This window comes from Arvicanthis niloticus, chromosome 2 (genome assembly GCF_011762505.2).
Source record: "Arvicanthis niloticus isolate mArvNil1 chromosome 2, mArvNil1.pat.X, whole genome shotgun sequence".
NCBI classification, from domain to species: Eukaryota; Metazoa; Chordata; class Mammalia; order Rodentia; family Muridae; genus Arvicanthis; species Arvicanthis niloticus.
Window position 1 is genome coordinate 82,209,374 of NC_047659.1, and position 17,363 is coordinate 82,226,736.

At 37.5% G+C, this 17,363-nt stretch overlaps 1 protein-coding gene across 1 annotated transcript in view; it reads right to left on the reverse strand.

The window, feature by feature from the left end:
• Bbox1 (gamma-butyrobetaine hydroxylase 1) overlaps positions 1 to 17,363 on the reverse strand; it is a 42,496-nt gene that overhangs the window by 7,630 nt on the left and 17,503 nt on the right. The window contains exon 4 of the mRNA XM_034496219.2: positions 5,404 to 5,509. Within this exon, the coding sequence (XP_034352110.1) occupies positions 5,404 to 5,509 (106 nt within the window). The remainder of the gene's footprint in view (positions 1 to 5,403; positions 5,510 to 17,363) is intronic.

The following is a 17,363-nucleotide window of genomic DNA, read 5'->3' on the forward strand; positions in this document are numbered from 1 at the left end:
TTCAAGCCTACTGCAGTTGAAGACATGGGCATAAGAATAATGCTCACTAGTAGGGCACAGATCACAGCAAGCAGTTCTAGACAGGAAGCACAGGATGCTGCTGAAGGCAGAGAAACCAATGGCAGAGGCAAGTTTAAACTGGGTCGTGGCTTATGAATAGGACTTGGATGACATTAAATAGAATGAGGATTCAAATACATGACTGAGCTGATAGGTCTGAAAAATGTATAGTTTACTGGCTAATAAAAATTTGGCTATAGCAGATAGTCATAGCGGGAGAGGTAGGCCAGGTGGAAGGAGAATTGACTTTTGTCACCAACAATCTTAAATGTCAGATGAAGGATTTCTGTACTTGTTGTCCATAAGGGTCATTCACTTTGAGGTAATATGGACCAAACTAAAGAATACTATATAGTGGTGTTGCACAGACACACTAATTTTAAGATGGGAACATGCCAAGCCATAGCTACTTGCAACTCTAATGAGACAGCTCATACATGAAGATGTTAAGGCAATGAATTAGTGTGGTACTATGGGAGAAAATGGTAAACCAAACAAGGAAAGTACTAATTGTTCCGTGTTTTAAGAGAACATGGTAAACATATTACAATTTGAGAGGCAAAACAAAAATTAATTTTGTTTTTGTTAATAGAGTTTTTAATTAATTTTTGTGATGCCTCTTTGTAAGTCAGTTTAGGTTGGTTGATTCTGAGTATCTAAGTTTAGAGCCTGGTTTTCTGCTTGAAGGAACTAATGACATTCTTTTGGGAAAACTTTGCTTTTACAGATGCCAATATATTTTAGATTATTATCTCACTGGTTTCTTATAGAATGAAAGAAGAAAATGTGACCAAATATCCATACTTGGGTGGATATCAGTTTTAGTGAGAAAAATATTCACTTAGCTTGGTTTTCTCTATAGATGGTTTAGAACAGTGTCTATTAAGGCTTTCTGCAGTGATAAACACGTTTTTTGTTCCACATGGTTATTGTACACATGAAATATAATTATTATGGCAAAAGAATTCAATTTAAAATTATACTCCATATTTCTTTTCTCCACATGTCTTCATATGGTTGTATGCATGTTCATGTTTGCATGTATGTGGGTAGTGTTATGTATAAGTGTATGTGAACATATGTACATATGTATAGAGCCCTAAAGCTAGCATTAATGGTTTCTCTTCATTACTCTTCACTTTATTTATTGAGGCAGAATTTTTTTTTTTTTTTGGTTAAAGCTAGAGCTAGCCAAATAGGCTAGCTAGCAAAATAGGTTGATTGGAGGATGTCCTGTATGTTTTATCAGTGCTGAAATTACAGGAGAGATACAATGTGGGGATCCAAACTCTGGTCTTCACATATTCTTGGTAGGTGTTTATCCACTGAGCCACAGGTTTTATATCAGTTCTTATGATTTTATATATAAACTGTTCTCAAATAATAATTATTTTCTGTATATTACTTTCTGTGACAGCACTTAGAATTTTATAAACTTGTCTTCAGTTTGAAGATGGAGAGACTGAAATATAAAGATATCAAAATATATAACAGAATTCAGTTAATATGTGATAAAGATGGTGCTCAATCTTTGGCTCATTTGTCACAAATCCAAAACACAAAATGTCCCCCACATTTCAGGGGATCCGTTTATAGCAATCATAGAAACTCAGTCTTAGGTGTTTATGTAGCTACATACGCAAAAGGTCAATTCTTATTTCCCAATGTTGGAAGATAACTCAAATTAGTAATGATTTGCTCTTTAAATGGAAAACATTTTAACCTTGAAAAGTATGTGCATAAACAGAACAAGTCATTTTAGAAAAGTTATCTCAGCAGGTCAAGGGGAAACTAGGCAACACAGTGACACAAAGGAGAAATAACTACGTCAGCTACAAGTTTACAGAGCTCTAAAAGATACAACAAGAACACAACGTTGTTCTCAAGAGAATCACAATGGTTAAATTCTTTTGAATTTTGCCAAAAATGGACCCACTGACTCAAATACTAGTTTAAAAAAGGCCAGTTGATATCTTTTACATATGAGTAGGCCAAATAATATCTTCTTTTGTGTAGGTATGTTTTAACACAATCTTATAAAAAGAAAATAGATTATAGAGTCTGACAATATTTTCACCACTAATCCAAAAGCTAAATATATGCCTGTCATATATAAAACCCAATTTCATTTCACATAAATCATTCAAAATAAAAAAATTCCTTTCTAAATATTTCCTTATGGAAGCATGTGACTTTTGGCCCAGAGAAAAAAGTAAGCAAAGCCACATCTGTGTGTCATTTAAGATGTGTCTTCTCATCCTGATCAAGTTGAACCCTTATGAGGAAAGTAATTTTCCATATAATTTCAAATATACTGAAAAGAACATTTACCTTTTCTATTTGTTAAAGAAAAGATCAAACTTTGGTATTAACAGATTCTTCATAATTCAAAGTGGAAGATTCACAATGACACAGACAGCCTATATATGTTTATCTGCTAGAATGAAAACAAGCCAGGAATTCATTATTTAAAAACTATGGAAAGCCATTGGCTTTGGATGCCTCCTTTGGCTTACTGCACACTTCATGGTTTCTCTAGGGAAGATTGCTCATGTTTCTATCATGCACAAGATGTCTTAAGTTTTGAGCTATAAAGAAGTATAAGATTCAGTTACCGTTCTTGAAGAGTTTATAAAATATGACAATATCTATAAATAACCTATTGCATTATATATTGTGGAAGTTAGTAACTCCAGCTCTGAATCATAATGGTGTGTTAAACATATAGGCAGAGATGTAGGTTCAAGTCCAGGTTCTTCATCCATTAGTGATTGTCTTAGAAAACCTTATGCTTCATGTTCCTGTCGAATACAGCAAGGCATGATCAAGTTTGTCTACCCTAAAGGATTTCTAAGAGAAGTCATGTAAAGGAACTGAGAACTCTGAGAAAGCATAAAATACTGAGAAGACACCAAGCATTGTGTTATATTTGAGGTATATTTTAGAAGCCGTTGGATCATCCCTCCCCACCCCTTAGGATTTCAGTTTTAACTTAGAAACAAACTTAAATTCACAAAAAGCAAAACATAACTTAAAAGTTAAATATAGCAAAGGATGACCTTGTCAGACATCAATGGGAGGAGAGGCCCTTGGTCCTGGAAAGGCTTCATGCCCCAGTGTAGGTGAATGCCAAAGCGGGGAGGTAGGAATGGGTGTTCAGGTGGGTGAGCACCCTCATAGAAGCAGGAGGAGGGAAGATGGGATAGGTGGTTTCTGGAGGGGAAACCAGGAAAAGGGATAACATTTGAAATGTAAATAAATAAAATATCCAATAAAAAAAAGAAAAAAATAGTTCAAGTAGGACTTTTGGTTATCGAGATTCGTTCTTTTAAGTTGTTCTACGTTCAACATCTCCAAGCAACTGTTAGCAGACAGAATTCACTGAGCAGTTTAGTGTCTCTGTACCACATTCAGAACAAGCGTCACTATTCCTTTCCTTCTCCAGGTCTTGTCCCAAAAGGTGATCAGAGGAGTCATGTCTCGGTTGTCGTTTGGTTCATAGAAATCATGTGGTGTTTTACAATCAACATAATAATTTAAAACATATGAAGCTAAATACTAGGCTAGCTTAGCTAACTAATTCTGGCAAGAACAATGGGTAAGAACCAGGGCACAGGGAAAACACGTTCAGTTATGATGATGGCCAAAAAGAATTCATTTTGATTTTGGCCCATTCATTCTTAATTAATTCAAGAATTGCCCAGCTTTTTATCTATTCTGAAGATATGGATTTGTATGTGGTTGTTTCAGTTCAGTTCACTTTAGCTAAAAACTGAGGGCTACCACTGTCTTTAGTTTTCTGTTTTTTTGGCTCAAGAAAATAATGATTTTGTAAAAAATGAGTTTGGTTTAGGAAGATGATGATTTGTAAAGATGAGGAGGGAAAGTCAAGATTCTCGTGGGTAAAGCTGCTATCCACGATGCTGCTTCCCTGGCAAGCAATCTTGTGGGTGTGATAGGAGAGAGCATCCAATAAGAGCATGGTTATTCTGTTCCTTATGATGCCATCACTTTATAATGCAGTTTCCAGCTTTTCACGAGAGCAATCCACTTTCTTATCTCCTCAGTCTGGGCTAGTCTCATTAATTGCGTAGACAAATAAAACATCACTGAAGAGACCTTATGCTGATTACTGACCCAGGTCCCGAGAACTCACACATGCTTTGGCTTGCTCATTGAAAATGTTGCCAGTTGTCATGTGAGAAAGACTAGGCTAGCCTGTTGGAGGATAATAAACTAGGGGGAGCAGAGGCAAACCATCTCAGCACCATCTGAAGTGAGCTGTTTCCTGGCCAACTTAGCAGCTGACAAGAGCCAGATGACTGAAAACAATAACCGCTTAGCTGAGCACAGCTCAAATAATAAAAACACATGTGCAGAGTATCTAACTGTTTATTAATATTATTAATATTCATTATGATTATCATTATCAGGATTTGAGCAGCCTAATACATGCTTGTCAAGCACTCTTACCATTGAGCTACATTATCTGGAAGTGTTCTGTTAAGCTTTTCATTTCACATGTACTGCCCATCAGCTCAACCTTGTGTGTTTGATGCATTCATGTGAATGTGAAAGTGTGCGCATGCGCATGTGAATGCATGATTAGGATAGGGCAGAACGTCAAGTGGTCTTTCTGTACTGATTGTTCTTATAAGCTGTTAAATTAATGAGAGATGTGTGTGTGTGTGTGTGTGTGTGTGTAAGCAGCAGGTCAACATTTCCTCAATTACTCTCCATTGTATTTTAGGAACAGGGTTTATCACTGAACCCAGAGCTCAACAATTGATTGCACTAGCTGACTAGCATGCCCCGGAGAGCTTTTTTCTGCCTTCCCAGAGCTGGGTTTATAGACACATACACACACCCCATGCCTTTCTACCTGAGTGACAGGTATCTGAACACAGGTCCTTACGGTTGTGCAGCAATTGAGCCAGCTCCAACATCCCCAATTTGGAAAGTTTTTAAATCATTTGCTGATACAAGAGATCACCATGTGACTGCACACTTTGTTTCCACATTTCATTCTCGCTTAGCTCTTGTGGGAGTGATATATGTGCAGAAAGACTCAGGATATATCGTTGTCTTAAAATCTGTCTTGGCAAAGCAAAATGCTCCAATACTTACATCCAAGAAGAAAGATGAGTAAAAATGTCCTTTTCCCTTTAAAAAAGTGAGGACATTCAGAACTTAGGCATAAGATGTCTGTGAGTTCAGAGTCTGTCTCAGAAAAGAAGATGGACATAAGACATATCCAGCAATAAGATATATAATCTAGACTCAGTCCAGGAGAACATTTTTTCTTGGCCTGACTTGTGGAAAATGAGTTGAAGCTCACCTTACCCCAGGTGGATGATGGAGGGCTGGGTAGTCAGTGTGGAAGCTGAGCTTCCCAGTTGTATAAGCCACATTGTTGGCATCAATCTTGTCCTGCACTTGCCAAGTGTGTCTGCAAAATACAAGAAACATGTGGTTTAAAAGGTTGACGCTAAGCCAGAGGAAATGTGTTTCAATGCATTTGCTATGAGAGGGGAAATGGAAAGTTTCCATTTTATGAAATAATTAACATAATGACTAACAGCCAGAAAAAGCTTAACCTTTCATTCTTTTAAGTGACTCCTTCTGAACTGGCATTTCTGTACTTCTGTCAAGATACCAAAGTATAACATACATGCTAGACTATCCCATAGGATTGGTAGAGAGGTACATATTGGGATTATGAGTCTTTTTTTTTTTTTTTTTACAAGTTTAATCCATTTGATTTGCTACAGAAAATCCATACAATATAAAACGAACAATTGAAAAGTGAACAAGGTAGTGGCATTTAGTACATCGAAACGGGAGCAACACCTCTGAGCATAGTTATTCTAAAAACATATGCTCATGAGTAGCTAAAGCCGTGTAGAGGCTTCAGTGAGAATGTTTCTCATAGAAACTACACATGACATTGTATATTGTTTGTCATTTTGTGCCTGACTTTTTTCACTCTGCATAATGTCATCAAGATTCCTCTACAGTGTTAAAGCACACAGATATCAAAACAATTGGTCTCCAGTAGATGATATTGTTTGGGGAGGCTTAGGAGGTATGGCCTCATGAAAGGAAAGACGTTACTGAGGTAGATTGTGAGAGCTTTTAGCTTTCTATACTTGCAGATTTTCTCTCTACGCTCACAGCTGAAGGTGCAAGCTCTCATGTTCCTGTTCCTGCCCGCATGCCTGCTGATGCTGTCACACTGAATTCTTGTCTCTCTAGAACTGTATGCCTAAATAAACCTCTCTTTCTATAAGTTGCTTTGGTCATGATATTTTATCACGGTGATAGAAATGTAGCAGTTTAAAGTTCTTATCTATAGTTTCTTCTCATTTTGTTCTCCTCTAGATCTTTGACAATAACTGATCTTATATGTTTACCTATTTTAATATTTACTACACATGAGCTTGAATATTGTTTGTCCTTCTGTGCTCGACTTTTTTTCATGCTGCTTAATGTTTTCAAGATTCATTCACAGTGTTAAAGCACATGTTTTTAGATCACTTCCCTTTACAGCTGATAACATTCTGCTGTGTGGTCTGGGTGGCTGAATTCTGCACTGCTTAAATGGAGAGAATACAGTGTGTCTCTCTATTTTTCATTAGTTTGTCCAGTAAGGTTGTTTCTACTTTTTGGTTGTTACAAATAATGCAGATCTGGATGTATGTGTTCATGTATTTATTTGAGCACCTGTTTCTAATTTTTAAAATATATTCATAAGAGTACATAGAAGATCAAATAATTGTTCTGTGCTATACTGTTTGAGGAATGGCCAAACTATTTTCCATAACAGACATATCATTTTAATTCTAACTATCAATGTTTCAGATTTTCAAGACATTCACATCTATACATACTTTTTTTTTTTTGTTTTGTTTTTTGAGACAGGGTTTCTCTGTGTAGTCCTGGCTGTCCTGGAACTCACTTTGTAGACCAGGCTGGCCTCGAACTCAGAAATCTGCCTGCCTCTGCCTCCCAAGTGCTGGGATTAAAGGCGTGCGCCACCACTGCCCAGCTATACATACATTTTACAGTGCCTAATTTTTGAATATTGTTATTATAGTCTATTTAGTTAATGTTGTTATTGTGGTTTTGATTTGTATCTTCCTAATGACCAATTATAATGAGTATCTTACAATGTACTTTCTGGACACTTTTGTGTCTTTGTTAGAATAATCTATGCAAATCTTCTATTTTTAGGTTGACATATTTTTTGTTGAATCAAAGTAGTTTATTATATAGCTAGGATACTAGACTATTGATTAACCTGATTTGTGAAAACTTGTATGTATTCTATAGGCCTTTTCCATTTTCTTGTAATTTTAAAGAGGACTTGTTTCTATTATGTATATGTATATGCATATACATGTATTTATGAGCATGTGCACCATGTGTATGTATTCAGTGCCTTCAGAGGAGTGCATTAGGTTCCCTGGAACAGATGCTACTGAGTAACAGTAACAGAACTAGAATTATAGGTGGTTGAGAATCTTCTGGTATGATTGCTGAGAACTGAACCTGGATCCTTGGCAAGAACAGCCAGTGTTCTTACCTGACGAGCCATCTCTCCAGCCCCAATGTGAATGAATGCTTTTTGTTGCTCATAGGTTTTTCATTTTTGTGAAATCCAACTTATCCACCTTTTCTTTGTTGACCATATTTCAGTGTAATAGCTACAAACCCATTACTCAAGCCATGATCATTCAAATTTACCTATGTGTTCTTTTCTAAGAATTTTAAGATTTATAGCTTATTTTTAACTCATTGATCCATTGCAATATTTTTTTGTTGTATAGAGTTTGAGTTAGAGAATCCAGCTTTATTCACTTACCCATGGATGTTCAGTTGTCCCAGCACCATTTATTGAAGACACAATTATTTCCATACTGAATGTCTTTGATATCTTTTCTGATAGTCAGTTGGCCATAAAGAATAGATTTATTTCTGAACTAAATATCTTCGCTGCTTTATTCCAGTAGCACCAATAGTGATTATCACAAATTAGTTTTGCCTATTTGTAGCCCCTTGAAATTGTTTTTTCCATTTGTGAAAGAAAAGGTAATTTTGGTGGAGACTTCAATGACTATAGATTGCCTTGTGTAGAATTAACGTCTTACTGATATTACATGTTTCAATAAAAACATCTAATGTTTTTTTCATTCATTAAGACAATTTATTTTAGGGATTTTTATATTTTAATTGTTTGATTTTTTTTTACCTCCTTGGTTCATTCTATTAGATATTTTATTCATCTGGATTCTATCCCAAATTCAGTTGACTTAATTTACTTTTCAGATTGCTTATTGCTTCTATATGTAGATAAAATTAAGCTTTATTTGTTCATCTTGCACACTGCGTCTTTGCTGCTCTCAATTACTAGTTGTGGTAGCAGTTTTTATAGATTTCCTTTTCTTCCTTTCTCTTTCTTTCTTTCTTTCTTTCTTTTTTTTCTTTCTTTCTTTCTCTTATCTATATCTATCTATCTATCTATCTATCTATCTATCTATCTATGTATCTATCTATCTATCTATCTATCCATCCATATATCCATCATCTAATTATTTACCTTCCTATAATCTATCTTTCTGTTCTATGTATAACTATCTATTATGGATTTACATGCTTATCTATAATTTAACTACCTATCTTTTATCATCTATCAGTATGTATGTATGTATATATGTATGTATGTATGTATGTGTGTGTATGTATTACACTATTGGAATCACTATTACTATTGGTCATGATATAAAACTTGAAACTATTACACATACCCTGTCATAGTCACAATCATTTTTCTTCTTTGTAAAGTAACAAGAACCATTTTTCATTTTGTGCATGATTATCATTAGTGTATGTGTGTATACATGTTCAAATGCATGTGGGGACACATACTGTACATGTGTAGAAGCAAGAGGTTGACACTGGGAGACTTCCTAATAACTTTTCACTTTTTTTATTGTGGAATAGTTTCACAGTTAAACCCATAGCGCATTAATCTGGCTATTCTAGTTAGACAGCATGTTCAGGGAAATCCCTGTCTTCACCTTCTGAGCACTAGAATTGCACACAAGCCACTATGCCCACCCAACATTTTCCTGGGTGCTGGAATCTGCACTCTTGTCTTTGTGCTTACACAGCAAGTGCTTTATATACAGAGCTGCCATCCTTGACCCTTTTTAAAATTTTTAAAAATTGGATATTTTTTATTTACATTTCAGATGTTATCCCCTTCCCCATTTCTCCTTTCCCCAGAAACCCATCTCCCCTCCTCCTGCTTTTATGAGGGTGTGCCCCCACCCACCCACACACTTCCACTTCTCCACTTTCGAATTCCCCCACACTGGGGCATCCAGCCTTTACATGACCAAGGACCTCCTCTTCAAACTGTTCTCTCAATTTAGTGTTTGAAGAAATATGGGATTTTTGACCTAAAAAGCATTCCAGTTTGTACTTGGGTTTCATGCTGCCATTCAACACATTTTGCTGCTTTTTATACCACTAGAAAGCTAATGACTAAATGCAGAGGCTTAGGATCTAAGGCAAAAGCATAGATTGACCTAGGAAACATATGGCAAGACACGTAGTATTCAGGTTTCTTTGGGGTCCAGCTTAGTCTGCATAGATCATCAGTGGATACTCACTCTTAGTTCAGTGAGACAGTGGGGGATGACAATGTGCAGGGAGGGGGCTCCTCATTTCAGAATATTTGAGTTTAAGAGATCCACGGCATGGTGTGTTATCAATTATCATGAATCTTAGAAATTGACCTAGTAAGTCTCCATTCCATGACATAACTTCTTCTGAAGAACAGTCTCCACATTGAGCTTACATCACCCACAACAGAGTGAAGAAGGTTGTGCAGGTGACAGTTCAGGAGAAGAACAAGCTCCTTTAGAAAGCTATGAGTTATAGTGTTGAAACTGAGCTTTGAAATCCTAAGCCGAGGTTTCTAGAGCATCTTTCCTTTTCATTGTTATTTTTATTTTCAAGTTAATCTCATATGAAACTAGCAACAGAGTATTCTGAGGTTTCTTATGAAGAAAACAGTACAAGTCATAAGATAACAGAACACTGACATTGCCCTCTAGGTATGTATGGCCTCCCACAGCCAGAAAGTATCATATTTTCCTATTTTTTCAAAAACTTTATTTTAGCCAGGCATGGTGGCATACATTGTTAGTCCCAGGACTTTAAAATTAAAATCTATGAGTTCAAGGCCAGCTTGTTCTACATAGTGAGACCATTTCTCAGAAAGAAAAAAAGATTTCTTTATTATCTTTGTGCATGTGTGTGTGTGTGTGTGTGTGTGTGTGTGCATGTGTGTGCAGTAACCTGAAGAGACCAAAAAGGATGTGACATTCTCTGGAGTTGGAGTTACATGTACTAGTGAGCTATGTGAGGTAGGTGCTGGGAACTGAACACTGCTCCTTTAGAAGAGGAGCAAGAGCTCTTAATCACCGAGCCATTTTCCCAGACCCACAATTTTGTATATTTTTCCTATTTAAAATCACTTCTAATGAGTCTAGTAGTCTTTAATGAAGTGGTTCAATATGTGACAAAAAAAAACCTCTCTCAGAAATAGAGACTCAAATACAGAATGGTATACATAGGAAAAAAAAAATTCTGAAGACCAAACTAGAAGCCATGAGAAATGAAATATATACAACAGACAATGTGTTTAGGTGGCTAAGGGATTGAAAAGGAAATGACTTTGAAATTAAGTAAAGAGGGCTAGAGAGGTGGCTCCTCAATGGTTAAGAGGATTTAATCTTGCAGAGGACCTGGGTTCAGCTCCCAACACCAACATCTAGTGGTTAACACCTCCTGTTCCAGGACATCAGATGTTCTTATTTGGTCCTCAAGGGCTTGTGTTGTATCTGGAGATAAGTAGGTGCTCACATGTGTATGCACGAACACACACACACACACAATAAATAAATGAATAAAGAACATTAAAGAAAGAATGAGGTAAGGCAAGAGAAAAAAAGCAAATAGGAAGGCATTAAGGAAGACGGAACACACGCTTGATGGGACTTCCATAAGATGAAACTCAAAACAAAGAAACAGAATACATAGAAAAATTTCAAGAAAAAAACCTGAGATTTTAAAGGAAAACTTGTAACTGCTCATTGAAGAACTGACCCCAGAATAACCCACACCAAAACATGGCATGTAAAATGACTAGACTTCAAAGGAAAAAAAATCCACTGTCCAGGTAGAGATATTACATTACTCATAAGGAAAATAAAATTTGATTACCAATAAAACTCTCCTGACTTGTTAAACATGATGTGAACCAAGAATTCTTTATTTAGCCAGGGCAATTTTCAAGTGGAAGGAAAAGTCTTAAGCTGCTGTCAACATTCAAGAATCCAGAGGATATTGTTCCCTTGGGTCTTTCCTGAGAAATTTATAAGAGGCTGGGTTTCAGACAGGCAAAATAAATACAGACCCAGTGACATAAGACTTGGGACAAACAGCAAATTTATGCTTACTCAAACTCTGACAGCGCATAAAAAAGATAAAAACAAACAAACAAACACATCCAGACAATTGAGAATTTGAGTAGTCACGCCAAAGAAAGCACATGAGGGCTGATGACACTAAACCAAGACAGCAAAGAAACAAACGTTGTGGTCCTAAAAGTTTGGTTTTGCTTAAGACACGTGGTTGGGGTTTGTGGTGGCTACAATGGTCTACTTGTTGACATGGACCTTGTTTAAGAGCATTTGTCTGATAATAATTTATCTGTGCTTTTATTTTATGTGACTTTATGTTATATTATACCAAAAGAACTCAGTAATGGGGAACATGTGATGATTACTATGAGTTAGGGATGGAAGTGGAAGACATTGGTTAAAAGTACAAAACTACTTACAGAACCCCGTTTGGTTCCTAGCACCCACATGGTATCTAATAGTGGTCTATAACTCTAATTCCAGAGGATCTGATTCTCCCTTCTGGCCTCTAGGCATATGTATAGTGTACACATGTACACATAGGTAAAACTTTGTTCACGTAAATATATGCCAATTAATCTAAAAATAAAGCATAACTCTTCAGTATTTTCACTACAGTTCATGTATGGTATATATGAAATTTGCAGGGGCATAAATTATCAAGTGTATTCAGTTTGCATGCACACAGACCCCTTCATATCTAAAAGGTGGTAAATATGTAACTTAGCTTTTTATTAACCATTTCTTAATGTATTACATTGTATACTACTAATTTTATACATTTTCAAAATCATACTGCAATAAAGTTGAAAAAATTTCATGGAAAATTTAACAAAATTGTTTAGTGAAGATAGTTAGAAATAGAAAGCTCCTTATCACCTGCAGATTTTTATAGCTCTGCCAATATGCATATCTTCATGAGGGTTTTACTGCTGTGAACAGTCATTATGACCAAGGCAACTCTTATAAGGATATCATTTAATTGGGGCTAGTTTATAGGTTCAGAGGTTCAGACTATTATTATCAAGGTGAGAGGTTGGCAGTGTTGGGATAAGCATGGTGTAGGTGTAGGAGGAACTACTATGTCTTCTATGTCTTCTTCTAAAGGCCTTTAGAAGACTTGCTTCTAGGCAGTTAGGATGAGGATCTTAAAGCCATGTCTACAGTGACACACCTACTCCAACAAGGCCACACCTACTCTTCAACAGGGCCACACCTCCTAAAAGTGCCACTCCCTGGGCCAAGCATATACAAACCATCACACTCCACTCCCCAGTCTCCATAGGCTTGTTCAAACACAGGAGTTTATGGGGACCATACCTAGCCATGGTATAATAAAAAAATGCATTTCCAACTTCTAAAATCCTCATAATCTATAGCAGTCTCAACAATGATAAGAGTCCAAAGTTTAAAGTCTCCACTGAGATTCATCCAATCACTTAACTGTAATCTCCAAAGCAAGACAGGAAACCAGCTGGGCAACTTCTAAACTCTATCCCCTAGTCTGATGTCAAAGCAGTCTTTAGATCTCCAACTCTTTTTTTCTAATCTTTGTTGACTGCAACAAAGTTCTTTCTCCTGGGCTGGTTCCACTCCCTGGTAGCAGCTTTTTTAGGCAGCTATCCCATGGCTCTTGCATCTTTGACATCTTGGGGTCACCTAGTTAACTTCAGCATCACAGCTTCTTTCTTGTCACAATGTCTGGGATACATACATGATCTTCTGGGCTCCTACAAAGGGCTGCTGTCACTTCTCCAGCTATGCCCTCTGTAGCACTCTAAGCTCAGGTTGATCTATTCCACTGCTGCCGCTGTTCTTGATGGTCATCCATGGTACTGGCATCTCCAGTACTCTGGGGTCTTCTGCTGCAAGTATGCTTTCACCAATAGCCTCTCATAGGCTCTCTTTATGGTGCCAAGCCTCAACTCCTTGGCATGACCTCTCCAGTTCTGGGCCATCAACTGCAATTGAGGCTGCACCAATGGCCTTCCATGGCCTCTCTCAATTGCTCTTCATGACCCCTTCATGCCTTCAAAACCAGTACCACCTGGATGACTCTTAAACATGACCAAGTCCAGCTGCAGCATGAGGTACAACCTTGGCTATCACTGGAATACAGCTTCTTTGCATTCTCAGAAATACTTTCCAGAAGATTTGACTGCAGTGATGCTTGTCCCTTCTTAATCACCACTAATTTCTTATCGTTATCTAACCAGCATCAATTGTTCCAGTTGTCTCTTCTATTCTGAAGTTGAACTCCAGAGCCACATAACCAAAGCTTCTGAGTTCTGCTTTCTATGGCTGGAGCATGATCTCCCTTATTATCTGACCAGCTTTCTGTTTTCCTACTCTCTCACTGTGTAAGCTTGGCTGTCCTGGAACTTGCTCTGTAGATTGACCTTGAACTCAGAGATTTGCATAACTGTCTCCTGGGATTAAAGTGTGTACCATCACACTTGTATGTAAGCTTTTCTTTACCTAGAACTTGCTCTCTCCTAGGCTAGTCTTGAACTCAGGCTTTACCTCCTGGAATTAAAGGTGTGTACCACCATGCCTGAATCTAAACTTAGCTGGGTAGGTTCTTGCCCCAAAGTCTCACTTTCTTAATCTGTTATCTCCTAGAACATAGGATTCCGTTTCATTTTACCTCCTGGTGCCCCTTTAATACTTAAACCATAAATTTTGTATTTTTTCTTTCTCAGCTTGCTAGGCTTGTTCAAAATGTTCTTCATGAGACTTAATAAGAGAAGAAGGTCTTTATTGGGCTTTGCTGAGACTTCTTTCTTTGCCAGTGCAATTAATATAAATCTCTTTACCTTAGCCTCAGGTAGACTCTTCAGAGAAGGGGAAAAAGCAGCCACATTCTTTACCAAAAATACCACAAAAATAGTCTCTAGGCCATGTACTGAAATTCTCTCCTGAAGCCTCTTGGGCCAGCTCTGTACAGTTCAAATCACTCTCAGCTGTAAAGTCTTCCATATTCTTACTAGGATAGCCCATTAAGCTACACTTAAAGCATGACACAGCTTTCCAAATCCAAAGTTCCCAAATCCACATTCTTCTACACAAAAGCATGGTCAGGCTATCACAGCAATACTCTAGTCCTGTACCAACTTCTGTCTTAGTTAGGTTTTACTGCTGTGAACAGATGCCATGGCCAAGGCAACTCTTATATGGGTGATATTTAACTGGGGCTGGCTTACAGGTTCAGAGGTTCAGCCTATTATCATCAAGGAGGGAACATGGCAACATCTAGGCAGGCATGGTACAGGAGAAGCTGAGAGTTCTACATCTTCATTTTCAGGCCTCTATGAGAAGACTTTCAGGCAGCTAGAACTAGGGTATTAAAGCCTACACCTACAGTGACATACCTACTCCAACAAGGATACATCATCCTAATAGTGCCACTCCCTGGGCCAACCATATACAAACCATCACAATGAATTACAAAATATTGCTCTAAAAGAATTCCGAAAGGCCTTCATTATCGAAGATTAAGAATTCAATGGACTGCAAAAAAGGAGTAACTTTTGATAACTCCTCCAAAAAAATGTGGTATGTGTGTATCTGTGAGTGTGTGTCTATGAGCATGTATGTGTGAGCAAGCAAGCTTCAGGACATCTTTGTGTCTCTGCCTTCCCAATGCTAGGATTATAGGTGTATGCTTTCATCTTTGAATTTTTATGTGGATTCTGGGATCTGAACTGAGCTCTTCATGCTTGTTCGGCAAAAGTTTTACTTATGAGCTATCTCTCAGAAAGCAGACTTGACAGTCCAAAATTTCAGCATTATAAACTATACAGGAAATAACCCAAACTAAAGTGTTGCAAAGAAAACAGGGTGGGATATTGAGGCAAGTAACCCTGTTTGGCTCAGATTCATACCTGCAAAATGTGGATAATGACTACTATTGGGTTTGTGAAGATTCATAATACTGATTGCAGAGACTCTGAGTTTAATATTTAAGCCATAAAAGATGTCTTATCAAAATCACTTCTCTTGTCTTAGAGACAATGGCTTGCCATGGGCACCAGAGAACTTTTGGAGAAGTTGCTGCCTAAACAGAATACTTCATTTATTTTCTCAAATGATTTCTAGGGAGAATGAGGCACAACAATCACTTTTTCTTCCATTCATGAAATGATCTCATAGTCACATGCTTTTACTGGCAGCAGCATTAATTACTTTGAAACGTAATACCACAAAAAGAACCCCAGGGACTGGCTCTTGGCAGATAACATGAACAATGGCTGTAGGAACAAAACTCCACGTTACACTGCCCAGGAAACCCCAGTATTTACTTGAATATTCATTTTTAAGGCTTTCCTCCACCTCAAACTCTACAGTCAGTGGTGCATTTAAAACAACTCATTATGAAGTTTCAGTGGTTCAGTCTTTTCAACATAGGTTAAGATTACGACCAAATTCAGAACTCAGACAAGTCTTCTTTGTTTTTCTCTCAAGTCTGAACCACTTCTAGGTTGGTTTCCATACTCCACAAACAATTTTTCTTCAAGACAGGCTATGTAGTCCAGTCCCCCCAACCCCTCCCAAGCTGGTTCTTGGCTAGACATTTCAACAAAACGGGTTAGCTTGTTTTTTCTTTTCCCGTTTTGTCCCCACACTTCAGCAATATTTTCTGGTAATATGCATGTCAAACAAGTAGGTGTTTCAAAGTCAGACTTGAAGGGAGTGCTAACGGTGGGAACAATTTCTGACGGGATGGATGCCAGGGACTGTGACTATTTCACTCATCCATCCACATCTCTAAGACAACTTAGTGTATGACATGTTGCTGGCCTGGTTTACAGACAGCTTTAGAAGGACCATCACAAGTCCAATGGCTGATGGGAAGGCTATCCAGTCTTAATCCCTAGATGCTATTTCAGTATTCTAGTTCTTAGCTCTCTGGCTAGTGTACTTGACAGATAGCCCACTAGAAACATCTAATTTTGTTTGATTTTATTCATCTGATGAGGTCTGCATGCAAGGCACTTGTACAGATGTGAAACAGGGCAGGGCTAGCAGTGTTTTATTCTCTTTCCAGCAAACTTTCATCCTAGGATCTCAGAAGGCATGGTAGGGATTAAAACACTCCAGAAGAGTGAGGCCAAGCCCTCAGCTGAGGAGAAACAGAGCTATGGGAAATTATACAACAGGCTTAGCTGGACATCTCACTTACAAGTAGCCCAGAGCAAATCTATGATTAAACTCTCTGTTCTGGGGACTAATTTAATATGGATGCCCTACAGTGTTCAGATCTTAGTTTGTTTCAAAAGTCTTTAGAAAAAGTATGCCAAAGAATTGATATATTTTAATTTTGATGGGGTCCATGTAAGTGTTACTTGGCAATAGGTAGCATCGGATAAACATCAAGACCGTGTTTATTTTCTTTAACCACTTTTCTCTCTGTGCCTCATCTTCTTAATTTTATTTCTGAAGTTAATTTCGGAATGCTTTAACTTTCAGTTCATTCCTCACATAGTCTAACCCTCAGGCTGTGTACCTGTGCAGTATGCTTACCTCAGTGAAGAAAACATTTTTAGAGAAACAACAACAACAACAAAAAACCCAAAATATAAAGCTGCATTTCTAGTTTTAGTCTAGAAAAAAAAGTAAACTAGGCAGTTGTGCTTGCAAGCCTTTGCCTTTTGTGCTTAATTTTCTGATGAAGAATTGCTACGAGTTCATCATGAGGTTAATTTTTGAAATCAAGACAGTTGTTAGTAATACTAAGAAAGAAGTTTTTAAAGTCTTCACTTGATGGAGGTCCTTAGGCTTCAAAACTCACTTAGCAGGAACTTGTGT